Here is a 26,236-nt window from a genome sequence, read left to right as displayed (position 1 = left end):
TTCTCACTCAGAACTGAAATGAACTGTATAAAAGTTTCTAAATGTATTTCGTTAATGACCTTTCTTTTTTTTTTTCCTCCATATCATTCAATTTCACACAAACTAAAATGGCCTCAGTATCGTTCAAGGACGTAGAAAGTAGGATAATGAGCTTAAGGTTGAAGTTCCCTTTTGTCCGGCATTTTGAAGATTAAAGAAGGAACGTTTTCTGATTTGCACAACCTTGGGTCGTTCCACTCTTCCTCAACACGACGGTCTGGAACTGAACTCTCATTCTTTTAGCACTGTACTCTTGTGTCTTGTCTGTTATGTTGTGTGTGTGTGTGTGTGTGTGGTGTTTTTTTTTTAATATCAAAGACCGCTTGTATGTTGACAGGTGTTGATTGTATAATCCGTGTTTTCCTGTTTGTTGATAGTTTCATAGACGTCCTTCTGATCCCAAACCCGAGGGCAATTAGCGCTCTCTTTACACTACGTCTTCTAGACAGCCAGTGTGTTCGTGGGGGTAAAAAGAAAGCTGAGAAGAGAACGGTGAATGCAGGCAGACCCATCACTGTTACCACTGCTATTGTGCTATTAATTCAGAGCATCGGGGGTGAGGATGCGCCCAAGACGGAGGGGAAGAAGGGGAAGAAAAAAACCCCCCAGCCGGTCCTCCCGCGCTCCTGTGCTCCTCTCTTTGAGAACAGAATGTGTTGGAATGCTCTCTGCCTCTTTTCACTGGCCCCTTTGAATAGAGTCCTTTTTTTTAGTATTTCACACCAAGGTGTCCTCTGGGGCGTGAGGTCAGGCTAGCAAAACAGCTCCTAGGGCTGGATTAGCACCAATTAACGTCTTAGCGCACAATGGGGCCTGGCAGGCCCGGCTCTGACCCGCGCCACTGTTCGGCGCCCAGCCCTCGGACCGCGCCACTCCAGCTCAAGTGTCCCGCGTGGGGCGGGCAAAGTTTTTCAAGCCTAATGGGAAATGTTGCTACTTCACACCATGTGAATGTATAGCCATTTTTTTTGTGATCTTTATTTTGCGAGGCCCTCTTCACAAGGCTCTGGCCGCTCTCTGTGATAGACTGCCATGGGATTGGCTCATATTACTAAGGTGTGGAGGTGTTTTTTTATTTATTTATTTATTTATTTATTTATTTATTTATTTTCAACTGTTATGTGTTTAAACGTGGGAAGTTCCTTATTTATTTGTGTAATATCGATATACTTTGTGTAGAAGTCATATCTAATACCAATGGCCTTGCATCTTTCTGATTTTTGAGTTTTGGGCTTCAGTTAGATCTTTTAGGTTCTCTTACACACACACACACACACACACACACACACACACTCACATGTCTTTGAGTCATTTTTCCAGCTAAAAACATGTTTTTGTTGTCGTTTTTAATAAAATGCTTTGGATTATTTAGCTTAGTTTTTCCATCTACTCCCAGTCGAAGACGACTCTTAGCTATAATTCCGTCGCCTTATTTTAAGCTGTAATGCTCCAAGACCAGTCCTCCAAATTGGGGGGGGTTTGGGCTTATTGTGTTGTAAGATTTCAGCCAGCGTTTTTTCTTTTTCTTTTTTTTGTCCATTAGCTGTGTGTGTGTGTGTGTGTGTGTGTGTGTGTGTGTTGTGTTTGGAGAGGTGGATATTTAAGAGGTTGATGCACAATTATATAGTGGCAATTTTCCTACATCATAATTATGATCACATCTTGGTAAATAGCCATATGAATCTCTTTTGAACCATATGGCCAATTTGTAGGGTAAGTGTAGCTATTAAGTCCATTTTATAAACACATCCGTCGAAAGCATGCACTGCAATTTGTCAGGCATTCGTTTGAAGGGAGGCGTAGGACAACACCATAAAAAAAAAAAAAATAAATAAAAAAGTCATGTCTTGGAATAATGTTGGAATGTGTGCTGAAAATGTGTATTTTTGTGCATTTTGTAAAAGGGCATTATGTGCTGGCGGGCACGATTAGGCCGGTGTTTTCGTTTAGAGTAGTAATAATGATGATAATTATGAAGCTAATCTTCTATTTAATGCAAAGCTCTATGTTCGGTGGTGAATTCTGTAGAGGAGTTGAATATTTGCAACTAAACGCGCGTGGATCTGGATTTACTTTCGTCTGTGTGGTGTTTTTTTTTCTTTTCTTTACTTCGATCTGTTCTGTCTTTGAATGCGTAGTGTATTTCGTCCATACGTCCCACTCTAATTTCATCTTTTAGGATGAATTTGACGTTTAATCCGTTCAGAATTCCGGACGGTTTTTAATCGAGGTCATGTGACCCTGAACGAACGGTATAAAATAGCCCTATACGGTGTGTCTGCTGATCTTTACCTACACGCTCGGAAGAGGTGTGTGTCGTACATGGAAGCTTTAGAGGATGGCCTGAGAGGAAGATCGAGTTGGGGAAAATACTTGAGCTTGTCGATCCACAGCTCAGTGTCAATCTTCCTCTTCTGTTTAGTGTTTGTGTTTCTGTCTGTGGAAAGTCTGTTAGTCTGGAACGATTAAAAGTGAATAAAGCGATTTCCCTAGGGGTTTTAGTTTTTTTTTTTCCCACACATGTACACAAACGCACAACTTTAGCTAACCCCGATACATCATTTTATATATATATTACATACATACATGTGTGTATATGTATGCGTGCACACACACACACATACACACAGTCACTGGCTGATGTCGGATATCAGTGTCTACAATGTAACTGACACATCATATAAGTTAAAGAAAGATCTTTCCATCCCCTCTGCTTTTCTCCCTCCTTCCTTGCCTACGTTACTAATTGGACATGATGTGCAGGTGTGTGTGTGTGGGGCAGTGTGATTGTGCGCTGGCTGGCTATTCAGGCTAATTAGAGGCAGTACTGCTTCCCCCCATCAGGCGATGTAAGCGTGTTTCCTCCAGCCTTTGATATCAGGATGCAGCCTGATGCCCCCAAAGCCCGACACACACACACACACACACACACACACACATTCATCACTTCCAAAACCTGACACATCCAATCTAAATGGTTGACCTAAAAATAAGTCTGAGTTGACCTTTGCTCGTGTGTCACCCTCTGGCCCGCCCCAACACACACACACACACACACACACACACACAGATATTATGAGAGAGAGATTCAGCACATTGGCTCCAGTGTCAGAGCCGGTAATGTTTTCCCAGAGCAAGTGAAAAAACCAAAGTGAGGACCGCACCCGTTTCTGCTCTTCAGCTATTGTCAGACCTCCTGCTGCTAATGTTGGCCCACCCAGGATACACACCTGCCAAAACTGTGTGTGTGTGTGTGTGTGTGTGTGTGTGGTTTGCAGTTCAGTAGTGAGGTGTTTAGTTTTTGTTGAATAGTTTTGTGAATATTAAGGGAGACATTCAGAACATCCGCAAAACATTAATGCAGAAACGAATCAATTCACCGAATGTTCCACCGACTTCACAAACGCGTATGAAAAGTATCCAATTAAATTTTATTGACCAGCGCTGTGCCTTTTTTATAAAAATAAAATATGAATACAACATGCTTCAATTTTCACAAAACATATGAATGTGGAGAACTTGGACTTGGAGTAAGTCTAATGAAAAGTTAGGGTGGGGGCGAGTTATTGATCCCAGAAGGCAAAGTAAAAAAAAAAAATTCCTTTATAGCAGTGTTTAAACTGTTTTGTGTTGCTTAGTAACTGAAAAAAAAGAAAAGAAAGGGTGAGGGAAATGGAAAAAGTTTAAAAGTATGACATGATTTTAAAGTTTTTTTTATTTCTAGAGGAATCTGGACACACTTGTGACACCTATTAACAATAAACAATACAAAATAAAACATTTTTCATTTGACTCCCTATCTGGGATGCCACGATAGCAAAAATCTAGTAGTCGGAGAGAGAGAGAGAGAGAGAGAGAGAGAGAGAGAGAGAGAACGAGTCGGGGAGAGAGAAAGTCGGCGAGAGAGAAAGAGAGAGCGAGTCGGAGAGAGAGAGAAAGAGAGAGCGAGTCGGGGAGAGAGAGAAAGAGAGAGCGAGTCTGGGAGAGAGAGAGATAGTTTTAGAGAGTCAGAGAAAGAGAGTCAGAGAGAGAGAAAGAGGGAGCGAGTCGGAGAGAGAGAGAAAGAGAGCGAGTCGGGGAGAGAGAGAGCGAGTCGGAGATGGGGGGAGAGAGAGAGAGTTTTAGAGAGTCAGAGAGAGAGAGAGAAAGAGAGAGCGAGTCGGGGAGAGAGAGAAAGAGAGAGCGAGTCGGGGAGAGAGAGAAAGAGAGAGCGAGTCGGGGAGAGAGAGAAAGAGAGAGCGAGTCGGGGAGAGAGAGAAAGAGAGAGCGAGTCGGGGAGAGAGAGAGCGAGTCGGAGATGGAGAGAGAGAGAGAGTTTTAGAGAGTCAGAGAAAGAGAGTCAGAGAGAGAGAGAAAGAGGGAGCGAGTCGGAGAGAGAGAGAAAGAGAGAGCGAGTCGGGGAGAGAGAGAGCGAGTCGGAGATGGGGAGAGAGAGAGTTTTAGAGAGTCAGAGAGAGAGAGAAAGAGGGAGCGAGTCGGAGAGAGAGAGAAAGAGAGAGCGAGTCGGAGATGGGGAGAGAGAGTTTTAGAGAGTCAGAGAGAGAGAGTCAGAGAGAGAGAGAAAGAGAGAGCGAGTCGGGGAGAGAGAGAGCGAGTCGGAGATGGAGAGAGAGAGAGAGAGAGTTTTAGAGAGTCAGAGAGAGAGAGAAAGAGGGAGCGAGTCGGAGAGAGAGAGAAAGAGAGAGCGAGTCGGAGATGGAGAGAGAGAGAGTTTTAGAGAGTCAGAGAGAGTCAGAGAGAGCGAGTTTAGTTATCAAGCACTGTCTGAGCATGACTAATAAAACAATGGGGGCTACAAGTGCTAAGGCGCACTCCTAAACACACACCCCTTATACTCGGAATGCAAGCATTAGTTTAAATTCTCTGATATGGTGGCAGGACAGAAAGATTTATTAAAAGCATGAACATGTGAATAATTATTAGTGACATTCAGCTACATTTAGCTGACAGGACACGGGCTGAATGGCGATGCGTGGTGGCCCATTAGGAGGTAGTTTATAACACTGCAATGTGTTCGCGTCGTTAACAAATAACTGGCTCTCGCAGACATTACATGGAGCATAATGTTAGCTGGTTCCACGGCAACAATGCCGGCTGCCTCAAACAAACATAATATAGGACCTGTCTTTCAGGTGCTTCGCCAAATTCCAGGTGTTTCCTCGCTTTGTTTGAAATGAACGATAGCATCGGTTACACACCGGCTTCAGAGCATCAATTATATGTTTGCCGTCATCCGCCTCGAATGCGAAGTATTTCCATATTCGCCTCTTACCACCTTTCCTCTCGACGAGTCGGGGCGGAGCTAAACTTGTCGCCATATTCTGTAGTTTTTCCCGTGTGCTTGTAGGCCTCCTTCTTCTTCTTTACCACTTGTGGACTGACTAAAACACTTGCGCGTATTTGCTGCCCCCATCAGGTCCGGAAGAATTGCAACCTCGGTACCTTCGTTATCAATCGCTAGCTACGCTACTGCAGAAAAACAAGTACCGTCACGTTTTAAGAACGTTGGTACCGAAGGATCGGTTCTCGTGACATCCCTACTCCCCGTTATAAGAGTAACATTACTATAGTATGTTACTGCACTTCTTAATTAAAGTAAATTTTGCTCAGTGTCCTGGTATTAAATGTTGAATTAACGAATATCGAATATTGCACTTTTAACAATAAAGATTGAGACCAATAGGCTTGATCTTGCTACTGTATGTCAAACTGTAACAGTTGGTAGATGTATATTAGCAAAATCAGCGACTATGCAATAACCTCACACGTTCTATTGTACCCTATGTAGTGAGCTTATCTAGTGAACGAGGTTCAGTTGGCGGAGAGGCTTAAATTCGGAAAAAAGACGGGGTCTCGGATTACTTAAGGAATTTCAAATCGAGCTGAATATCAGCGACAGGAAACATGGGAGCGTGTGTAGATGAATAAAGATAAGATTTTAATAAAGATCGTGTTTGTCCTCGACAGTACGCGGTAAAATTCCACTGTATAAGGCAATCGCTATGTTATTTGTTATACAGTCCCCTCCGAAAGTATCGGAACAGCAAGGCCGATCGTCTGGCACGAATTCAATCCCGCACACACGACTTTAGTTCCTGCATGCAATTATTTCCCATTTATTGTCTCGCAACAATGGAAGACAAATATATGACCATGGATTTGTCTGACTCACATGTCCTATGTCTCGATAAACGTCTATAGAGGCATTACGAAGAAAAAAACGAAACTCTTTTCAGCATGTAGTGCTTTTACTGAATTTGGGTTTGTTTAGTTAGCTTCAGAAGCTGTGTATAGCTACGACCGTTTCTCTTCGCTGTTTCGCTGGACAGGGCACGTAGGGTGAAGTATATTTAACATAAAGTAACTCGAGCATTAATAATATACAGTAGTGCTCATAAATTTACACACCCCTTGCAGAGTCTGCAAAATGTTAATCATTAAAAAAAAAAAACTAAGAGGGATCATAACAATTGCGTTTTGTTTTTATTTAGCACTTCACTGATGGAACTTTCACATCACAGACGTTTACATGTAGTCCAGAAGACACAGTAATAACTTAATTTACACAATTTATACCGATGATCCTTTTCAAAAGTTTGCACCCCCTCCTGACTTAATGTATCGTGTTGCCTTCTTGAGCATCAGTGAACGTTTGCATAGTCGTGTACGAGTCCCTCATTTGTCCCGAGTGGGAAAAGATGGATCTCGACATCATATAGCCGCTGCTGGAAAGGGCTCAAATATGCAGAAGGTGCTGGAAAAGTAAAGAACGTGCAGGACCTGGAAGATTTTTCTGAAGAACAGTGGGCAGTTTAAGTGCTCAGGACAAACAAGGGACTCGTGAAGAACTCTCACAAAATATAAAAACAGCCGCTGATCATACATGTAGTGCGAGTTTTATTACAATTAAAACTACAAAATTACGTGTGCGTAAGGTTTAACTGCACACAGTTATATTATACTCCGTGCCATAACCAAAGAGGCAAAGATTTTACTCTAGCACTCGATCCACTCTGACGGGTCGGAGTCAGAGATGCTTTTCCCGAGATTGTCACATTGCCACTGCAATTTCTCCGTGAGCCTCAGTGCCATCTCTCTCTCTCTCTCTCTCTCTCTCTCTCTCTCTCTCTTCCTCTCTCTCTCTCTCTCTCTCTCTCTCCCTCCCTCTCTAATGCCTGTTATTTCTGATGCATTTCACTTGGAGGTTTTCGGGTTGATATGCGACAGGCGTGTTACAGAAAGGCTAAGAAATTGGCATTTCACCATGTCCAAGCCGATCAGACCAGGTTTAGTGAAGCGTGGACCCTTTACGCCTGCGAAGAGGGGACTGTCCTCTGCCACGGTCTTGACATTTGTGCACAGAAAGTCCAATTATAATACTTGTAGAAAGGTTGCCGTGTGCAATTAGATGCACAGGTGTTGTGTTAGAGCGAGGAGTCATTGCCATGGGATTGACTCGAGGCTTTCATGGCTGTTATCAGTGCACCGAATTAGACAGGAAGAGGAGTGTTCAGGTTTCCTAGTGCAGTCGGAGATATTCTCAGGTTATTCCCAAAGGCTGAAAATGAAACGTGTTTATTTCTTCCTCAAGCTAATGATGCTAATAACAATCTGTTTTATCCTCAGCTTACTCCACTGTCTCAGGTGTTAATGGGCCTCTGGTCATCTTGGACAACGTCAAAGTAAGAAGCAGTTCACATTTTATTTTTATATATATTTTTCAATATTTTCAAATCAGCAGTATGAATTGTTTGCTTTTGGGGACTTCTCTGGAAATGTTATCGCACGCAGCCTGTGGAAAAGGTTGCAAGAAAAAGGCACAAGTTAAAATTTAAGGAGGAAGAATGTAAACCGGACTCGCATGTGGCGTTTGCCACAAAATGGTGAGTTTAAACCTCGACGATGCCACAGCCAGTCCCTCCAGGACCGCAGAAATGAATCCAAAATCCAGCAAACTCCACAATATTTGGACAAGACGTGCCACGTGACGTCATCGCATGCACATTCAGTCAAAGCCCTCTTCGATTCGCGTGAGTCGAACATGAGTACACCTAAATGAGGTCTCAAATCGTAGGGTCGGCGGTTCGATTCCCAGCCCACGTGACCCCACATACCGAAGTGTCCTTGGGCAAGACACTGAACCCCAAGTTGCTCCCGATGGCAAGTTAGCGCCTTGCATGGCAGCTCTGCTACCACTGGTGTGTGAGTGAATGAGAACCAGTGTAAAGCGCTTTGTAACCGTTAAGGGTAAAAAAAAAAAAAGCGCTATATAAGTGCAGACCAGAGACCTAAAAGGTCTCATTTACCAACAAACATCACCGCGAAAGACCGCGCAAAACAATTTTGCCCAATTGCAGTTTCACCAATTCAAGTAGATTTCCGCAAAAAAAAAAAAAAAAAAAAGCACAAAAACCCGCAGCAAAATCGAGCATTTTTAGCTGCAGTAAGCATCCATGGCCCGGAATTCCAAGAAAGCAAACTTGTGTGTGCTCTCTGAGTGTGAGGAATGGGCTTGCTCTCTCTCCCCTGTCAGTCAGAGTGACGCTAGCCAATCGCATGTGGAAGAGGGCAGACAGCACTTTCCTTCTGTCACGCAGCATGAGCAGCAGTTCGAAAGGATGCGGAGGCTGGCTTCATGTGTCTCGGAGGAAGCGTGTGTTTGCCCTCACTCTCCCTGGTCGGTAGCTGCCATGTCATACGGGTGATAGGGGGTGACTGTGACTGGTAGTTAGGATGAAAAGGGGTGTGGGGGGGGGTTTAAATCAGAAAGTGTCTGAGAATAGTTGCTAGCTATTTCTGCATACTGTCCAGCTTAATGTTAGATGGCCCACTAGAACAAGCTCACAACTAGATCGATCGCTACAAATTTCACACTAAGGGTAAGTGGTGATTTTCAGATGTTGGCTCACTAGCAAACAAGTTCGTTATCTGGCATGTTCAGCAAGAAAAAGCTAACCGCACATCATTCTCTTATCTCTAAATGCTGGATCTTGTGACCAAATTGAGTCAGGATTTATTTAAACTGCATTTTAACTCCGGCTTCCTTCATGTTTTGCTGTCGCTTCATAAATGTAATTCTTTGGTTTTGTTTTGTTTTTTGGCCGCCAGTCAGATGCATTGGAGGATAAATGCACTGTGTGATGGATAAGATGGAAGATGCAAATTGGAGAGTTATGAACTGCTGCTTTAAAACCATCTGATATCAGTAACTAGCCTGTTCCTCATGCGCCATAAGTGAGATTCTTATTTGCTCTCTAGTTTCCTCGTTACGCCGAGATCGTCCACCTCACCCTGCCCGATGGCACTAAGCGGAGCGGACAGGTGCTGGAGGTGAGCGGCAGCAAGGCTGTTGTTCAGGTGAGACTACGGAAATGGGGTGTGGTTGATTCACTGTTGTACATCCTGCTTAAGATTTATCCGTGTGTGTGTGTGTATATATATATATATATATGTGTATATATATGTGTATAATCACAATTCTTAGACATTTCTACGATACATGATGCAATACAGTAGTGGTGTTGTTTGGTTTTTTTTCGTTTATTTAACGTCTACAAAATATCCATGATATTTCAGAAAAGCATACCATGACCATTTCTCACAGTATGAAAGGATTCTCAGAAGCTTTACACGTTTACCGACATTGATTTTCAAACCATGCGACATGTACTTCTTCAGCCATTGTGATCTTTTGAAATAAGGGTTTATCCAGAGCACACCATGATGAACAGCTTTTCAAGTGACTGTTGCTCATTCCTGCCTGTGTGGATTTTCCCATGTGGAAGTGGCGAGGGGAAGTGTGTAGAGGCTGAATCATTTCCCCAGATAGAGCTTTAAATTGGTTACACAGCATCTTGTGAAACAGTTTGACAAAAGAGTTTTAAATTATTGTTTGGTGTTGGGGGGGGGGGGGGGGGTACACAAATTTGAAAGCCTTGGGAACAAACATTTACACAGTTTCATTGAAACACATAAACAAAAAAAAACAAACAAACAAAAAAGGATCGATTGTGTTTTAGTCCTTGTGTAACCCAGAGAAGGTGGTATTGGCTTCCAAACATCTTTTTTTTTTATGCTTTTTGTTCAGATAATGTTGGGTTTGTGGGTTCAGACCCTGCTCAGGGTTTGTGTGTGTGTGTGTGTGTGTGTGTGTGTGTGTGTGTGTGTGTGTGTGTGTGGTAGATTGAATAGAGAATATTCTTGAGTAGGTCTCAACTTGGACGAGAAACATTCCTCCTGAGGTCACCCTTAAGAAACGCTACTGTGTGGTGTGAGAAGTTGCTGTGTGGGTTGTGTTCCTACCTCCTGATCTTTTTATTCAGAACAGCGGTGGCGTTTCATAAGCTGAATTTTTAGTCAGAAGTTTAAGGGAAGATTTTTTCGATGGCTGGACTCTGAGGTTTGGTTTGCGATCGGCAGGTGTTCGAAGGGACCTCAGGGATCGATGCAAAGAAGACCGCATGCGAGTTCACGGGTGACATCCTACGCACGCCTGTGTCTGAGGACATGCTGGGTAAACACACACACACACACACACACACAAACACACACACTGTACAGCCCAATTCTTCTTAAAACCATAGTTTATTCCTTTTTAATTTTTTTTTTCTTTAACCTTTCTTGGCTTGAAAATCATTCCCATTCAGTGGATTCCATCAACTTTTATTTAAAAAGATGCCCTAAACTTTTTTTAATTTTTAAATGCTCTTCCACTCTCCCTGACCGGCTGATTCTGTTTTATATCGAGTCAGGTTTGGTTACGCAAAGCTGCATTCATATTTTTTCAATACACGCAAAGGCCGCGTCCCAATTCGCCTACTATCCGCCCTAAATAGTATTCGAGATTAGAACTAGTGCGTCCCAAGTTGTGGTTGAAACGAGTATCCCAAAGGTACCCAGATGGTCTTCTTTAACCTTAGCGGTTCTACAAAGCGCGTTAGACTGTGTCTCATTCACACACACACTCTCACACACCAATGGTAGCAGAGTTGCCATGCAAGGCGCTAACTTACCATCGGGAGCAACTTGGGGTTCAGCGTCTTGCCCAAGGACACTTCGGTATGTGGAGTCACGTGGGCCGGGAATCGAACCGCCAACCCTACGATTAGTGGACAATCCGCTCTACCACCGGAGTCAGGCCACAACCGCCTATTTGTTAGTCTAAAGCAAATACTTGGATACATGCAGTGTAACTTCTTTAAAGTTATAAAGTGCTACTTTGTTTACTTTTGACGCTGTGAGCAGCCATGTTGGTCTGACGTCACTTGCTGAACTCGGAGTTGAGGAGGCCATCCCGAATGCCCCGGTAGGAATTCCGAGTTGACGTGGTGTTTTCTTTTTGTTCAGTTTTTTCTTAGCCTGAGGTTGGAGATGACATGATACAACCGTTAGTCCAATGCAGCATCAATTCTAGCAACCTAGCAAATTAATTACTCGCAAATTATTATGTACACTTATGTAATGTTTAGTAATGGATAAAATTGTAGTTATGAAAGGTAAAAATCCTTTTGAGCGGTTTGGCTGCTGTTGAGTAAATTGTTTAATATGACCGTGCAAATCAAGACGCAGATACTAGAGCTAGTTCAGCTTTTAAAGACCACAGGAGGACATGGGGCGGGGGGGGGGTCCAAATTGCATGCTCATACATGTTCATATACTGCAGCATCAACAATATATCAAATAGTTTATCAAGCTTCATAGATTACTTTAATGGTTCAAAATGAGCAAAAATGATGTTTATTTCTAATGGTGTTTATTGTGTTTGGGTATTTTTCGATTTTTCAGGACGTATTTTCAACGGCTCAGGGAAGCCCATCGACCGCGGCCCAAGCGTTCTGGCCGAGGAGTACTTGGATATCATGGGTATGACCAATTTTAAAGCTCCCGAGCTTTATCTATCTCTCACACAAGAAAGAGTAAAATTCATTACATGAAGGTAATTTGTATTTGTGTGCAGGATAATGAGCATTGTACACTTTGGGGATGGGGGGGGGGGGTGTAGTGTAGTGCAGAGCGTCACTGTAGTGCATATTGTAGTGCATCACTGCAAACCAATACAGAGTTCTTCTGACTGATCTCCTTTATCCTATGACGAAACCTTTCTATCCTGGTGGGCGGGGTCTCTTCCAGGATGACTCCGCCCCATCAACGGGACACAAGGGCTCACTGAACGGTTTGATGAGGATGAAAATGATGTAAATCATATGCATAATGTCTCAGCTGAATCGGAATAGGGTGAAAGAGACGCATGAATCTGTGGGTCTGTCCGAATAACCGTTCGTATATGAAAACAATCTTGCCTGATTTTCTACCATGTGTGCCATTCAAAGTAAAATGTAATCTCACGTAGAGGTTTTTGATACTTGTGAATTTGAGGCTATTGAGGAAGCTCATAGTTATGTTCTATCTGACCCTCCCGTAACCTCTGACCTTTCCAAGGCCAACCCATCAACCCTCAGTGCCGTATCTATCCAGAAGAGATGATCCAGACGGGCATTTCTGCCATCGATGGCATGAACAGCATCGCCAGAGGACAGAAGATCCCCATCTTTTCTGCTGCTGGTCTTCCACATAACGAGGTGTGTGTGTGCGTCTGTGATTAACTGTTAAGTGTCGATTAAGTGCCGATGTTTTATAATTATATCACACTTGCTAGTGGATGCCTTGCTGCATCTTGTTATATATAACATACATACATATAAAATATGGGGTTTATTTTCCTCCTCATAGTTGTATGCATGACGAAGCAAACTGTTTTTGAAGTCATTCTCCAGCTTGCCAGCAGGGGCTTTTTTGCGAATAATCCTACATATTAAGATGAACATCATTGACATTCATTTTCAGGTGCTCTTTCAAACACTGCTTGGTAAAACACTGACTGTAGTCAATGAACCGGAAACACAAGAACGGTAGCAGGAGGAAAGAAGACTGCGGAAGTGTTTGGCTAAATTTAGTTTTACACCACCACGCCATTACAGCAATCTTCTCTAAGATTATTACTTGTCACACTGTACGAGATGATATATATATATATATATATATATATATATATATATATATATATATATATATATATATATATATATACATGAGTATTAATGAGAACAGGTACTGGTGTTGGCTGAGGAGGCTCCAGTTCCAGTTCAGTGGGGTTGAGAGGTCACGGCTCTGTGCAGGACACTCGAGTTGTTCTACTCCAACTTTGACAAACCATGTCTTCATGGAGCTCGCTTCGTGCACCCTGGAAGAGGTTCGGGTCTCTTAGTTCCCATGAAGGGAAACTGAGACATTATATACAATTGTGTGCTTCAGACTTTGTAGCAACAGTTTTGGGGAAGAACCACATATTGGTGTGACGGTCAGGTGTCTACATGCATTTTGTCCGTGAAGTGTATTCTCAGAGAAAACACTCCCCGTCCGCTGTCTTGACACTCACTCAGCTCCCAGCGAGCCCGTGTTACGTCATGTGTTCCACAGGTATCAAATCGCAACCGAATCCAGCGTAAACCTGGCTTTAATTCAGTTCAGTAAATTTACGATTTTTAACTTTCTTTTTTTCTGGAACTCAACCTCTGTTACGCAGTATGTGAGGAGCCATATGAAGAACCGTAAGTTCTAAAACCAACAATGTTCCTTTAATAAACCATAACGTTAGCTTAGTCTAAATTCTTCTAGCTGTGCCTCGGGTCTCAAGTCTAACAACCCGACTTCCATTGAACGGAAGCTTGAAGAGAAGGTGCAATTTGGTGAAATTTAGGTTGTTTGCGGATTATCTCATCCAGACGATAAAATGATTTTATTCCTGTATCTTGGAGTGAAATTGCCGAGCTCCGCAAGGAAATGGGCTTCTAGTTGCAGGCTGTGCTGCTTATCACATGGATAATAATGATGCAGCTATTCGGCTGCAGGAAATGCGTCTACATGTGCCCATCTCTAACCTGCTGCTCTTTATTTCATCCCATTGCTGGAAAGAAGGTACTGTCATGTGTACGTGTGTGTGTGTGTGTGTGTGTGTGTGTGTGTGTGTGTGTGTGTTTGTGAGACAGCATCCCATGATTGCTGTTATTAAGCAGAGGAGCTTTAATTGTTTTCTCCCCGTGGTGCCGCTGCTCTTCAGAACTGGGTCAGGAGGACAATTTCCCAAACACACCATGACATTTTTGCAGCTTGTCAGCGGGAGCCGCGACGCTTTAGAACACACAAAGAAAACGTAAAAGAAAATGCAGATGTACAAGGCTAATAAACGGAACAACCTTTTATTATTATACGTATTTCAAAGCAAGCGTTGTGGGTTGGATGTTAATTATCCGGGAATTGGCTTTGATTGCTAGTATTGGTCCCGATGGACCATTTTATACTTTTGTATGAATTATTTAGCGTGACATTTTATTCGTTCTTGTCATCTAAAGAAGCCACACACACTGACTGGTAGGTACACTAAGATCATATTGCTTCTACTTAACTTTATGAATCGATCTTGGTGTTTGTGTGTGCTTTTGCGCTAACGTAAGATTTACCTAGTTGCATCATCGGTTTTTAAAACAGAAGACAGTTGAAAAGAGGTTTGAGATGCTGGAGACCATGATGAATAGGCTGCGTGTTTTGAGTATTATGTGGGTCAGTTGCCCGACATACTTTTTAAAAAAAAATTTTTTATGTTCCATATAATAAAAAGACATTCATATCAGTGTAACCTGAATTTTTCAGAACTATATAAAGTAGAAAATATCCAAATTTGACCATGTGAGGGTCAGGCTAGTCCTTTACATGTTTAATAAACACCTCAAAATGAAACTGGTGTTTGGGGCTCAGAGTGAAATCATGTGTAAGCTCATAGGTCTGGAAATGTGTGGAATTTAAAGGCAGTCATTTTCAGGGAACATTTTAGAAGTGTAGATATTCTGTTTGTCAAAGGACGACCCACTTTTCCTCATTTTCTTCCCTGATGCAGCCTCCATAATACATATTACATGTTATTTTCTTACTTTTTCATGATATTATTAGTGCTGTGGGTTTGTTTTTTCACAGACTTCTTTGCGAAAAGGAAATAACGTGTGTCGTTTTGTTCCGTTTGCATTCAGATCGCCGCTCAGATCTGTCGCCAGGCCGGTTTGGTGCAGAAGTCGAAGGACGTCATGGATTACAGCGCCGAGAACTTCGCCATCGTGTTCGCCGCTATGGGGGTACGTCTATATTTCTCCGTGGTTTGTTTGTCGATCCTGAAGGGAATTCTGGTTTGCCTACACACTAATTAAGATGAGATCATTTTCCTCTAGCGATGGTTTGTGTGCAGATTATAAGGTATGCAGTAAATGTATTGCTTCCTTATGTACTCTAATGTTTCACTCTGTTTGACAACTTAATTTATTTTATACACACGCATGCAGATATAATTTCAACCCTGACTGCTTCTCTACCTGTTTTAGCACAAATTTGAGGTTTAGCCTTGTCTACAAGAGAAAAATCTGTATGGTGTTTCTTCTTATTTCACATTTCTTTATGTCCCCATTTATGTTTTTTTTTTCTTTCCACTAGTTATAGTATTTGTCAAACTTTTAAAGTATATCATAAGCATATACCGTAAGCATTTTCCACACAATATAATTTTATTTACCTCCATACCTTTTTTCCCCCAAAACTCGTCTTTTTTTTTTTTTCTTGTATTTTCTTTGGCAGCGATTCTCTGATTCACGTCCAGTCTTACTACAAGATCGGATTTCAGCCATATCTTGCCACAGAAAGAAAACGTGCCTTGTTTTATTTCACATTTACCCCTGCTCTGTCTCTATGTAACTAATTAATACTGTAAAAGTCCACAAACTTATTATTTATTTCTACAAATCTTCTCCTTAAAGTATTTTACATTCTCATTTAAGAAAATATCAAAACGCTAAGTAAGTTTTAAGTGTATAAAGAAAGCTGTTGTTTAGTTGGGCGTACGTTAGTGTGGTCGAAAGGCGTTACTCGTGTCTAGACACAGAGGGGGGTGAAAAACTAGCCTTGTGACTTTAATCCTCCCATTAACCCTCCCTTAACCTCCCACACCCCCATCTCTAAGCATGTGTTACTGTCGCCTCATTGGGCACAGTCTGTCCTCTCAGAGATGCATTAGACGGGTCAGGTGTCCCGTTCACCTGCACATTGAGGTGTGAAGGGCTTCCATTAACCTGAGCGAGTAATGTCACTGACCTGGGCTTCTGCTCTTGGTTTGGGTGTTTGTGCTTAATGTGTTGTGCATTCAGCACGTGTAACACTATACCCTGATTTCATGCTCAGGCCGGCTGAAGTGTTAAACCTGTTTCAGAAAGGTGCGTGTCTTCCTCCAGCAGGAAATTACCTTGTGTAGGGGCTTATTTGAGTAGTGTGAGGGGTTTAGGGTATTGCTGTGCAGAAAATAGGGTGGAAATCCCAGCATTCTCAATGCGCAGGATATTAGAAATGTGTTCAATCTTATCCTGCTGTTGTTTCTAAGTTGCGTAATTGAATGGAAATCTCTTTCAGGTCAACATGGAGACTGCCCGTTTCTTCAAGTCGGACTTCGAGGAGAACGGATCCATGGACAACGTCTGCTTGTTCCTGAATCTGGCCAACGACCCTACGTGAGCCGGTTCAGACTTTCATTTTAGCCACCGATCAGTAACACAGAGCTTGATTTGTTGATTAGTTAAATAATAAGAATGGAAAAAACGTACCTGCATCATCTGCACGTCTCATTCAAGTGGCAGCGTACTAAAGTGAACTGTACTAAAGGCTTCCCTGGAAAAAAAAAAAGTTCCAAAATCTAATACTGCGTAGAAATCTGTTACTTATTATAATGTCATACACGCCTGCATTCTCCCTCCAGGATTGAGCGCATCATCACCCCGCGACTGGCTCTGACCTCAGCCGAATATCTGGCGTATCAGTGTGAGAAGCACGTGCTGGTCATCCTGACGGACATGAGCTCCTATGCCGAGGCTCTGAGAGAGGTGAGCGACAGGACACCACCACTGACCTCACCTAATAGCCAGAATTCTGAACAACCCTTTCATTATCACATTCAAAAACTCTGAGGTGGAAAAGGTAACATATGGAGATTGTATGAAGGAATTAGTTGATGACACTGGCCACTAACCAGAGACGAATGAAACGTACCATCACTGCTTGCATCTCCATAACTGGTCCACATAAATGACACCACGAATAAACATGCACTTTTGACTGATGTTAACGTTCAAGGATCTTGCACCTTAAAATGACAGAACTACTTGCATATAATGTAATGAACCTTCATGTGTGAATGAGCTCTCCCCCTTTAATGCCTTAGAAAGGTCCTCCTAAGCTCATCATGATCCGGAGAAACACCTTTCAGAACTCGAGCTCAAAACTAAACACGGGTTCTCGAGATACAGTCCAACAGTTCCCTTTAAAGTTTCACCACACTGTCCGGGATCGTATCCAGTCCGAATCAGAAACCGTTTATTCAAGTTACAGGCTGTAAACGAACATCATTAGGCTTAGTAGCACACTTGGGATGTGTAATAGCAAAATAATCAATTAAACACACACACACACAAAATTCCAATTAAACATCGGTACCACGTATTGTATTTACTCAACAACAAAAAGCTTGAAAATAAAAACGAAAAAAGAGAAGAAAAGAAATTAGTCCCAAATATTTACTTTAATTGCTAGTTGATTGACACATGAAATGGTGTGATACAGCCTAACCCAAAGCTGCTGCCACCCCAAAAGTTGATTTCTTTTTCAATAATCGCACACCCTGAAGTGTTTTATTCTTCTTAAAACTCAGCAAGTTTAGCAGTTAGCTTAGCAACTTAGCAAGTCTTCTTAGAAATTCGCAAGCCATTGCAAATTTTATTAATTAAAGAACACGTCATGCTTTTTATTCATTTATTTTCATTCATTTTATTCATTTATATACCTTTAATGCTGTGGAACAGCCTTGAAAGAAGTTATCGCTTCTGTTAAAACAGGTATAAAGAGTAGTACTTTAACCAGCCTCGCTGGTTTCTTTAGAATCCGGTCGAAGGGCTAGCGTTCTTCTTATTTTGAACAGATTTGAAGACGCCACTCATATGTTATTTCCTGTGAAGTCTTTAATTCTCTTCACCGATATAATAAAGGTGTCAAGGCTGACCTCTAAGAAATATGTTGGTACTTTTTTCGCTTTTCCTCCAAAATGAAATTGAAGAAACTAGCTGAGTGTATTACGACAGTAACCAAAAAGTAGAACGGATTAAGGATTATCGTATTAGCATGTCGTACATATGCTGATGGTGGATATTGGATTGCACACCGAGTGTAGAGATCACGTCTACCTCGTAACAAATACTCCCTGCCCGACTCTTGATGTTGTGAGTAGTATTAAGTTTGGTGTAGGGTTTCCTCTAAGCCTTTGTGAGACAGCCTGACTCGAGGGATTATAATGGAGGGATTCCAGAAAACATCTGCCGCTCTATAAACATACAATATCGCATTTAGCCACGAAAGCACATGCCTCTTAGTCTGCTTAAGAGCCATGACAATGACCGTACACGAGGAACAATCATGACCTATTAACAGACGCTAATAATTTCCTAGTGGAAGTGGAAAGCACGAACAGCTGTTAACCAGAATTTAGTACACAGACACACGAGAGAGGAAAAAAAGGAATACACCGGATAAAACATTTCTCCCATCTTATAACAGTTAAAAAAAAATTCCTCGGTCTCATGGAAATACCTTAACGCAATTATCTTTTGATGTTCGCTGAAAGAGTGTTTTGAATAGATGTATTTTTTCTTCTTATTCTTCTTCTTCTTCTTCTTCTTCTTCTTCATGGCAGGCCTTGCTTTTCCTTCTCTTTTAAGCTAGTTATAATCTTTTTGTAGCCCGTCACGTTTTCATATTTCACTGTGCCAACTTCACAATACACATTCCAAATAGTTGAGATGCATGTGAAAGCACAGCTGCCTGCTAGCATACGACGGTAACCTTGGAAGATGTTAGCCCCATCAATACAGCCTGTACTGTACAACGCGCACTGGCCTGGTTTTGTCTAACCGCTCGGAATGCACCGTAACCCTTTTGTTAACTCGAAGGTCGAGACTTCAGTCTTTTGACCCCTCTAAAGAAAAGAAATTGTTTTTGACGTGAAGGACTTTTCCTTAAATTGAATGAAGGTGTGAAGGCAAGGCACTTTTATTTTTGAAGCATATTTAAAACAGCCACTGCTGACCAAAGTGCTGTACAAGCTAACAAAGTTAGACACTAAGCTGAGAAGAGAATAAAATACAATAAAACACCTAAACGGACAAGAAACACATACACACACACACACAATAAGATTACATTGATCTAAATGCCAGAGGAAAAAAAAGATATGTTTTCAGTGAGGTTTTAAAACTAGCAACATCGCAAGACAACCTGACGTGTACTGGCGATTCATTCCACACGTGGAATCACCTTTTAACTTCAAACGAGACCTTGGCGCGTGAAACGATGTTGTTCAGCAACAAGCACACGCCCAGCGATTATCCATCACCCGGCTGAGCGCACGTCTCTTTCCTCTCTCTTTTCGCGTAACTCTACTTGTGAAAGTAGGAGGAGTTTATCATGTTTAAATAAACAATTTTGGAATCCCGTTTGGTTGGTAAAATGTGCGTGGCACTGCTAAGACACGGCGCTTTTGTTAACAGCAATTAAGCACGAGAGTGATTGGCGGGAAATAATGAAGAGTAAACTTTCATGGCTTAAAACTTAACGGCTGCTCACACACCTAAACACAGCAAAGTGTGTATATATTTTTTTTTTAAATTGTGAAAATGCAAAGGAGTTTTTTTCATCACCATTCCTGAATCTTTCTCTACTATTACTGAGAGCACTCGATAGGGTGTTCAGCTTCATTGTTACGGTCTCTTCCGAAACTATTGGAACGGCAAGGCCAGTGACTTTTTGTTTTTGCTGTAGACTGAAGGAAGACATTTGGGTTTGAGCTCAAAAGATGAATAAGATGAGAAGAGAGCTGAGAATTTCAGCTTTTATTTCCTGGTATTTATATGTAGAGGTTTTAAACGACATAGAACATAGTATTTTGGTGTCAGACCACCCAATTTGTAGGCGAGCAAAAATATTGGAACACATGACTGATGGGTGTTTCTTGCTACCCGGGTGTGTCCTGTTAGATTGACTGTTTAAAGTTTAAACAGTAACTAGCTCTGAAAATCTACTGTTGGTTTTAGCCTTCAGACCTCATTTGTTAAAAAGGAGAATGGAACCTTAGCGGTTCCAAAGCACTTTACACTGTGTCTCATTCACCCCTCCACACACACACTCACACACCAATGGTAGCAGAGCTGCCATGTAAGGCGCTAACTTGCCATCGGGAGCAACTTGGGGTTCAAGTGCCAAGGACACTTCGGCATGTGGAGTCACGTGGGCCGGGAATCGAACCGCCAACCCTACCATTAGTGAACAACGGGCTCTACCACCCGAGCCACAGCCCTATACAAGCCAACATGAAGATCAGGGAGCTGTCTGTGCAAGCCATTTTGAAGCTGAGAAAAGAGGGAACATCAGCCAGAGGCATTGCACAAACAATGGGCATAGCCACTACAACACTTTGGAATGTCCTGAAAAAGAAAGAAACCACTGGCGTACTGAGCAACAGACCACCGGATGGGGGTCGGCCAAGGAAAGCTGACGACGGAAACATTGCGAGAGCCGTGACGAAAAGCCCAAAAACAACAGTCAGTGACCTCAACAACAATCTCCACAGGGCAGGGGTGAAGGTATCACAATCCACAGATCGAAGAAGACCTCAAGAGCAGAAATATAGAGGCCGTACCACAAGATGCAAACCACTCAGATTCAGAAATCCAGATTGGAATTCGCAAAGAAATACAGAGACGAGCCTCAAAAGTTCCAGGAACCAAGATTAACCTCTTAAGGGAATAGGGATTTGCCCCAAATAGAAGGTGGCAGATTGGACTCTGATCACAGGGAAGAAATGTAAGATTTCGTTTGAGTAAATCTATGTCTGAAACATTAAATTGCCTTGTAAACGGATTAAATGCTTTAAATCTCTGGCTAGAGTGAGTGAGGGAACCTTTTTTTTTTTTTTTTTTTTGGAAACAGTAGATACTTCTGTTTTTTGACAATGTCCGTAATATCTCGTCTCTCCTGCTGAGTCATGCTAGCATGAATAATATCCGAGTAATAACATCTGAGACAATTTTACACCTAAGCTAATGAGTTACTATTGTTCGTCTTCATGGTTGATATGTAGACGGAAATTCCGATCACGATCTGTATTAATAAGGAAGTGAGTCTAGTCATGACTCCTGTGGAAATATTTGATTTATAAACGCAGACAAAAAATAGCCTAGCAAAAGAAAATGCCGGCCAGCACACAGGTTGAACCCTGTAGAACACCGTGTGTGCTGCGAGCTGCTCAGACATCTTTTTGAAAAATAAGATAAAATAAATATTGTAATATCTAATGAGCGTGAAGGTCTTAAAGAAGAAAGTGTTCATTTAGTACATGTTTTTCAAAGGGAGCCAGACCATTCATAAAGGCTAATCATGGTGTATTATTTAAGTTTACTGAATAGGGAAATAAGTTAAATGTTAATGCCACTGGAGACATATGAGTGGATATAGACCAAAACATTCCAGAAAGTGAAGTACAGGCTCTATTGATGGCTGACCTTCGCAGACGTTCGCACTGTCGCAGAATAGCTGAAGGCCACGCTTTCACGTGTGTAGAAAATCATCTGGAATGTGTATCGAGTCGTCCATTCAATACATCTATTAGTACATCCATTCTTATTCTTCTTGATCTTAGAGCTGCTTTCTCTTTTACTTCCCTGCCTTGAAAGTGTTTTTGGTGTGTCTGGGACAGTTTTAAACTGGTTTAAATCCTATTTTACTGATCGTTCCTAGTTTATTTCAATGGGTGGCTACAGGTCTGACACTAGCTCTGTGCTCATTGGTGTTCCTCAGGGTTCAGTTTTAGGCCCTCTACTCTTCAATTTTTATCTATCTCCACTTGGGCATCTGCTGCGATCGCTCGGGCTCCATTATCACGTTTATGCTGACGATACCCGAATCTATATTCACTCAAAATCTGGTGAAAACCTTGATGTTTATTTTCTTTCTGATTTGCATTTCTGAGATAAAAACATGGATGAACAATAACTTTCTGTGCCTGAATAGCAGGAAAACCAGGAAAAATAGCGGGGGAAAAAAGCAGGAAGTTATGCTTATAGGCTCCCATCATCAAATTCGCAAAGCTGCTCCACTGTCTGTCTGTTGATGGCTCTGTTCTAGAGATCCAAAGTAAAATGAGGAACCTTGGAGTAATTTTGGATAGCAGCCTCACATTTGATTTTTTTTTTTTGTTCAGAGCACTGTGAAGGCATCCTTTTTTCACCTCAGAAATCTAGCATTGGGCGCAGTCTAGCTAAACTTCTCTGTGGCTGAAAAGCTGATTAACTCGCTTGTTGTCACTCGGCTGGATTACGGTAACGCCGTTTTAGCCTGAGTTTCTCAATCCACAGTCAACAAATTGCAATATGTTCAAAACTCTGCCGCCAGGATCCTGACAGGAACCAGGAAACGTGAACATATTACTACTGTTCTGGAGTCCTTACACCGGCTCCCGGTCAGGTTCCGTGTCCATTTTAAGATCATGATGTTGACATACAAGGCACTACGTGGCTCGGCTTCGCGTTACGTATCTGGTTTATTAATCCCTTACACCCCAAATCGCAGACTACGCTCCTCATAGTATAATCTGTTAACTGTTCCACAAACCTGCCTAAAATCTATGGGTGACTGGGCTTTTTCTGTCTACGCTCCTTCACTTTGGAACTCTCTTCCTCCTGAACTCAGGGAAGCTCAAACTTTTGGCATTTTTAAAGCTCTACTCAAGACACACTTTTTTTAAACTTGAATTTGACTGCTGATGTCTTTTTTATGATTATTTTATTATAATTATTATTATTAACGTTGTTGTTGTTGTTATTAACTTTTATATGTTTTTATTTTTCTGTGTACTGCTTATTTTGTGTACAGCGCTTTGAGAAGCTGCTTTTAAAGGCGCTTCATAAAATAAAGTTTATTATTATTGTTATTATTATTGTCCGTTCATTGAGATGCAAACAGATTCGTTTAATATTCAAGAGTAAACAGCCACCCCTTCTCACCCAAACTTTTGGCTGAGAACCGTTTATGTATTAATATATTCTACCTAAATATGATCTCGTGTTTTTTTTTTTTTTTTTCTGTAGCATGTACATTAATTTGAACGAGTCCCTGTGTATGTGTATGAGCATGAAATCAAACATGTTTGTTAAATGTAAGGAGTTGTTTTTACACAATTGGTCGACACGATTAGTCCGCATAATTAATACTTACAACGCACAATTGTGTGTAGGTGTCTGCTGCTCGTGAGGAGGTGCCAGGCCGTCGTGGTTTCCCTGGTTACATGTACACCGATCTGGCTACGATCTACGAGCGAGCCGGTAGAGTGGAAGGCAGAAATGGATCAATCACACAAATCCCCATCCTCACCATGCCTAATGACGGTACACACTCCGCAACACAAACACATGCCCTTTCTTTCTCTGTCCCCTCACCCTGACCATTCGTAATGATGGTGCACACAAAACACGCCTAAAGTGTGCCATATTTCGCCATGCCCATTGATGAATTGTACACACACACACACACACACACACCTACATTCAAGAGGCCTAATGACTGAACCACACACATCCAGACGGCCATCGCCCAGTGTGCAATCATCACCATTCCTAAATACCGCACCCCACACACACTCAACAGCACATTCAACTGGCCAATCAGTAAACAAACCTGCTGCAATAAAGGCGAAATTACCCCCGTCCTTCAACTTTAGCTTCACCACAGGTATTGCTGAAGCCTCACGTGCTCCCAACAGAGCAGTTTGTGAGCGAGGTGATGCTTCTCTATCGATTCTCCACTCACAACAAGAGAGAGATGAGCGTTCTCCATTTCTTCGGTTACTATAGAAACATCCCTGTGAAAGATCAGCATGCGTTTCTGAATGGGCGTCCCCCATTATAGCCATATTAGAAAACCTCTCTGTCTCTATTATATACCCTTGTCATACCACACAAAAAAAAATATCACAGCCTTTTAGCGTAGACGGCGCCTCCAAAAATGGCCAGACGCAAAAAAAAAAAGAAAAAAAAAGGTTATTATGCTTTTGTAAGCGTCGCACCTCGCCTTCTCTGAATCAATAGGTAGAGAAAACGGTTGTTTGGCGTGCCACCAGGTGCCGCAAAGCTACGCGATTGTCCCAGAACTTGCATGCGATTTCAGTCAGCGCTATTGTCTTTGCTTTTTATCTTCTCAGCTTTATTATTGTCTGTCGCTTTCTAGATATCACTCATCCCATCCCTGATCTGACTGGTTACATCACGGAGGGTCAGGTCTACGTGGACCGGCAGCTGCACAACAGACAGGTGAGATTCCTCATGGAAATGCACACACGTCGTACTTCCTCATGAACTGACTCAGACCTGGTGTTCACATCCATCTCTCTTCCATCTTTCACATCCATCTCTCTTCCATTATTACTTGCGTACGTAAATATATAACTAAGTAAGGCATAAAATTCTTGGGAGCGTGTTAGAATGTTTTTAACCTTAGCGGTTCTACAAAGCGCTTTCCGCTGGTTCTCATTCACCCATTCTCACACACACACACTCTCACACACCAATGGTAGCAGAGCTGCCATGCAAGGCGCTAACTTGCCATCGGGAGCAACTTGGGGTTCGGTGTCTTGCCCAAGGACACTTCGGTATGTGGAGTCACGTGGGCCAGGAATCGAACCTCCAACCCTACGATTAGTGGACACCACGCTCTACCACTAGAACCACAGCGGCCATGCTGTGAGCCCATAGTTGACTGTTTTTCACACAACAAGACGTTCTAAAATTTATTACACCACAGCAATTTATCAACCGTTTATATAACATTAATTACATTTATTGTTGTCTGTGAAACACTTTCCTGTTATCAGTTTTTTTTATAGCAGCTATAAACAGGTGTTTTCTCACCAGCCTCTTTTTTTTTTTTCTTTTTTTTTTTTCCCTCCCTCCCTCTTGAAGCTAATGTTACAGAGGAACCGCAAAGCACTCCGTCCTAAAGACTTTCCCATGTTGGAAAGTTAAAGTTACGGCTTTACCTCTGACTGTTACGCTGACATTGGAGAAAATGCAAAAAAAAAATCTCCTTAAAGAATACTTGTCCATAATCAGCAATTGCGCATTTTTTTTTATATCCGTTTATGTGGACCAGCCCCCATACAAGGTCCATGTGGAAGTTGTTGCAATAAAAAAGATAACTCGTGAGAACCAGCGCATTAATATAAACCTGTGATTTGAATTACTGCTGGAACTCCTGTCAGTGCTGCTGTTATAGAAAATTAATCAACACCTTCCGACCAATCCGAATCAAGAATTGAGAAGCACTGTGGTGCAATACTGATTATTCGGCACAGTTCCTCAGAATATCCTATGTATTGTACAGTACCAACAGAAGACACACTGCTCAATACAAGTCCATGTGTTGCACTGAAACTGCACCACCTTCTCATTTTCTTTCTCGCGTTTGACATTTCAAAGGTGTATCCTCCAATCAATGTCCTGCCGTCCTTGTCCCGTCTGATGAAGTCTGCCATCGGGGAGGGCATGACCCGCAAAGACCACTCGGACGTCTCTAACCAACTGGTAAGCTAGCTATGATTTAAAAAATAATAATAATAATAATAAATCCCCCCCCCCCCCGCTTCATCCCATGATGGTGATGTTCCTATACGTGCTGATTTGTGATCTCTGGTCCCTTTCTTTTCTCCCTCTCAGTATGCATGCTATGCTATCGGTAAGGACGTGCAGGCGATGAAGGCCGTGGTAGGAGAAGAAGCTTTGACCCCAGATGATCTGCTCTATTTGGAGTTCTTGCAGAAGTTCGAGAGGAACTTCATCTCTCAAGGTATATAAATACACACTCCAAATGGAAAAAGGGTTATAAGAACATGCAGTATAGACCAGCTAGAGTTACTGTACATGGGAGAAGTTTTAAGAGCTCAGACGGACATAAACACCAACTTATATATATATATATATACACACACACACACACACACACCCACACCCACACACACAAG

General features: G+C 42.1%; 1 protein-coding gene across 1 annotated transcript in view; it reads left to right on the top strand.

Annotated features, from left to right (window-relative positions):
- atp6v1ba (ATPase, H+ transporting, lysosomal, V1 subunit B, member a) overlaps nucleotides 1-26,236 on the top strand; it is a 42,948-nt gene that overhangs the window by 13,570 nt on the left and 3,142 nt on the right. Inside the window, exons 2-13 of the mRNA XM_053632585.1 lie at nucleotides 7,666-7,721; nucleotides 9,298-9,396; nucleotides 10,459-10,552; nucleotides 11,824-11,901; nucleotides 12,478-12,617; nucleotides 15,120-15,221; nucleotides 16,540-16,637; nucleotides 16,883-17,006; nucleotides 23,459-23,609; nucleotides 24,448-24,530; nucleotides 25,695-25,799; nucleotides 25,932-26,061. Coding sequence (XP_053488560.1) covers nucleotides 7,666-7,721; nucleotides 9,298-9,396; nucleotides 10,459-10,552; nucleotides 11,824-11,901; nucleotides 12,478-12,617; nucleotides 15,120-15,221; nucleotides 16,540-16,637; nucleotides 16,883-17,006; nucleotides 23,459-23,609; nucleotides 24,448-24,530; nucleotides 25,695-25,799; nucleotides 25,932-26,061 — 1,260 coding nt within the window. The remainder of the gene's footprint in view (nucleotides 1-7,665; nucleotides 7,722-9,297; nucleotides 9,397-10,458; nucleotides 10,553-11,823; nucleotides 11,902-12,477; nucleotides 12,618-15,119; nucleotides 15,222-16,539; nucleotides 16,638-16,882; nucleotides 17,007-23,458; nucleotides 23,610-24,447; nucleotides 24,531-25,694; nucleotides 25,800-25,931; nucleotides 26,062-26,236) is intronic.

Source organism: Ictalurus furcatus, chromosome 9 (genome assembly GCF_023375685.1).
Source record: "Ictalurus furcatus strain D&B chromosome 9, Billie_1.0, whole genome shotgun sequence".
Lineage (NCBI taxonomy): Eukaryota > Metazoa > Chordata > Actinopteri > Siluriformes > Ictaluridae > Ictalurus > Ictalurus furcatus.
This window is presented reverse-complemented; position numbering and strand designations above follow the sequence as displayed.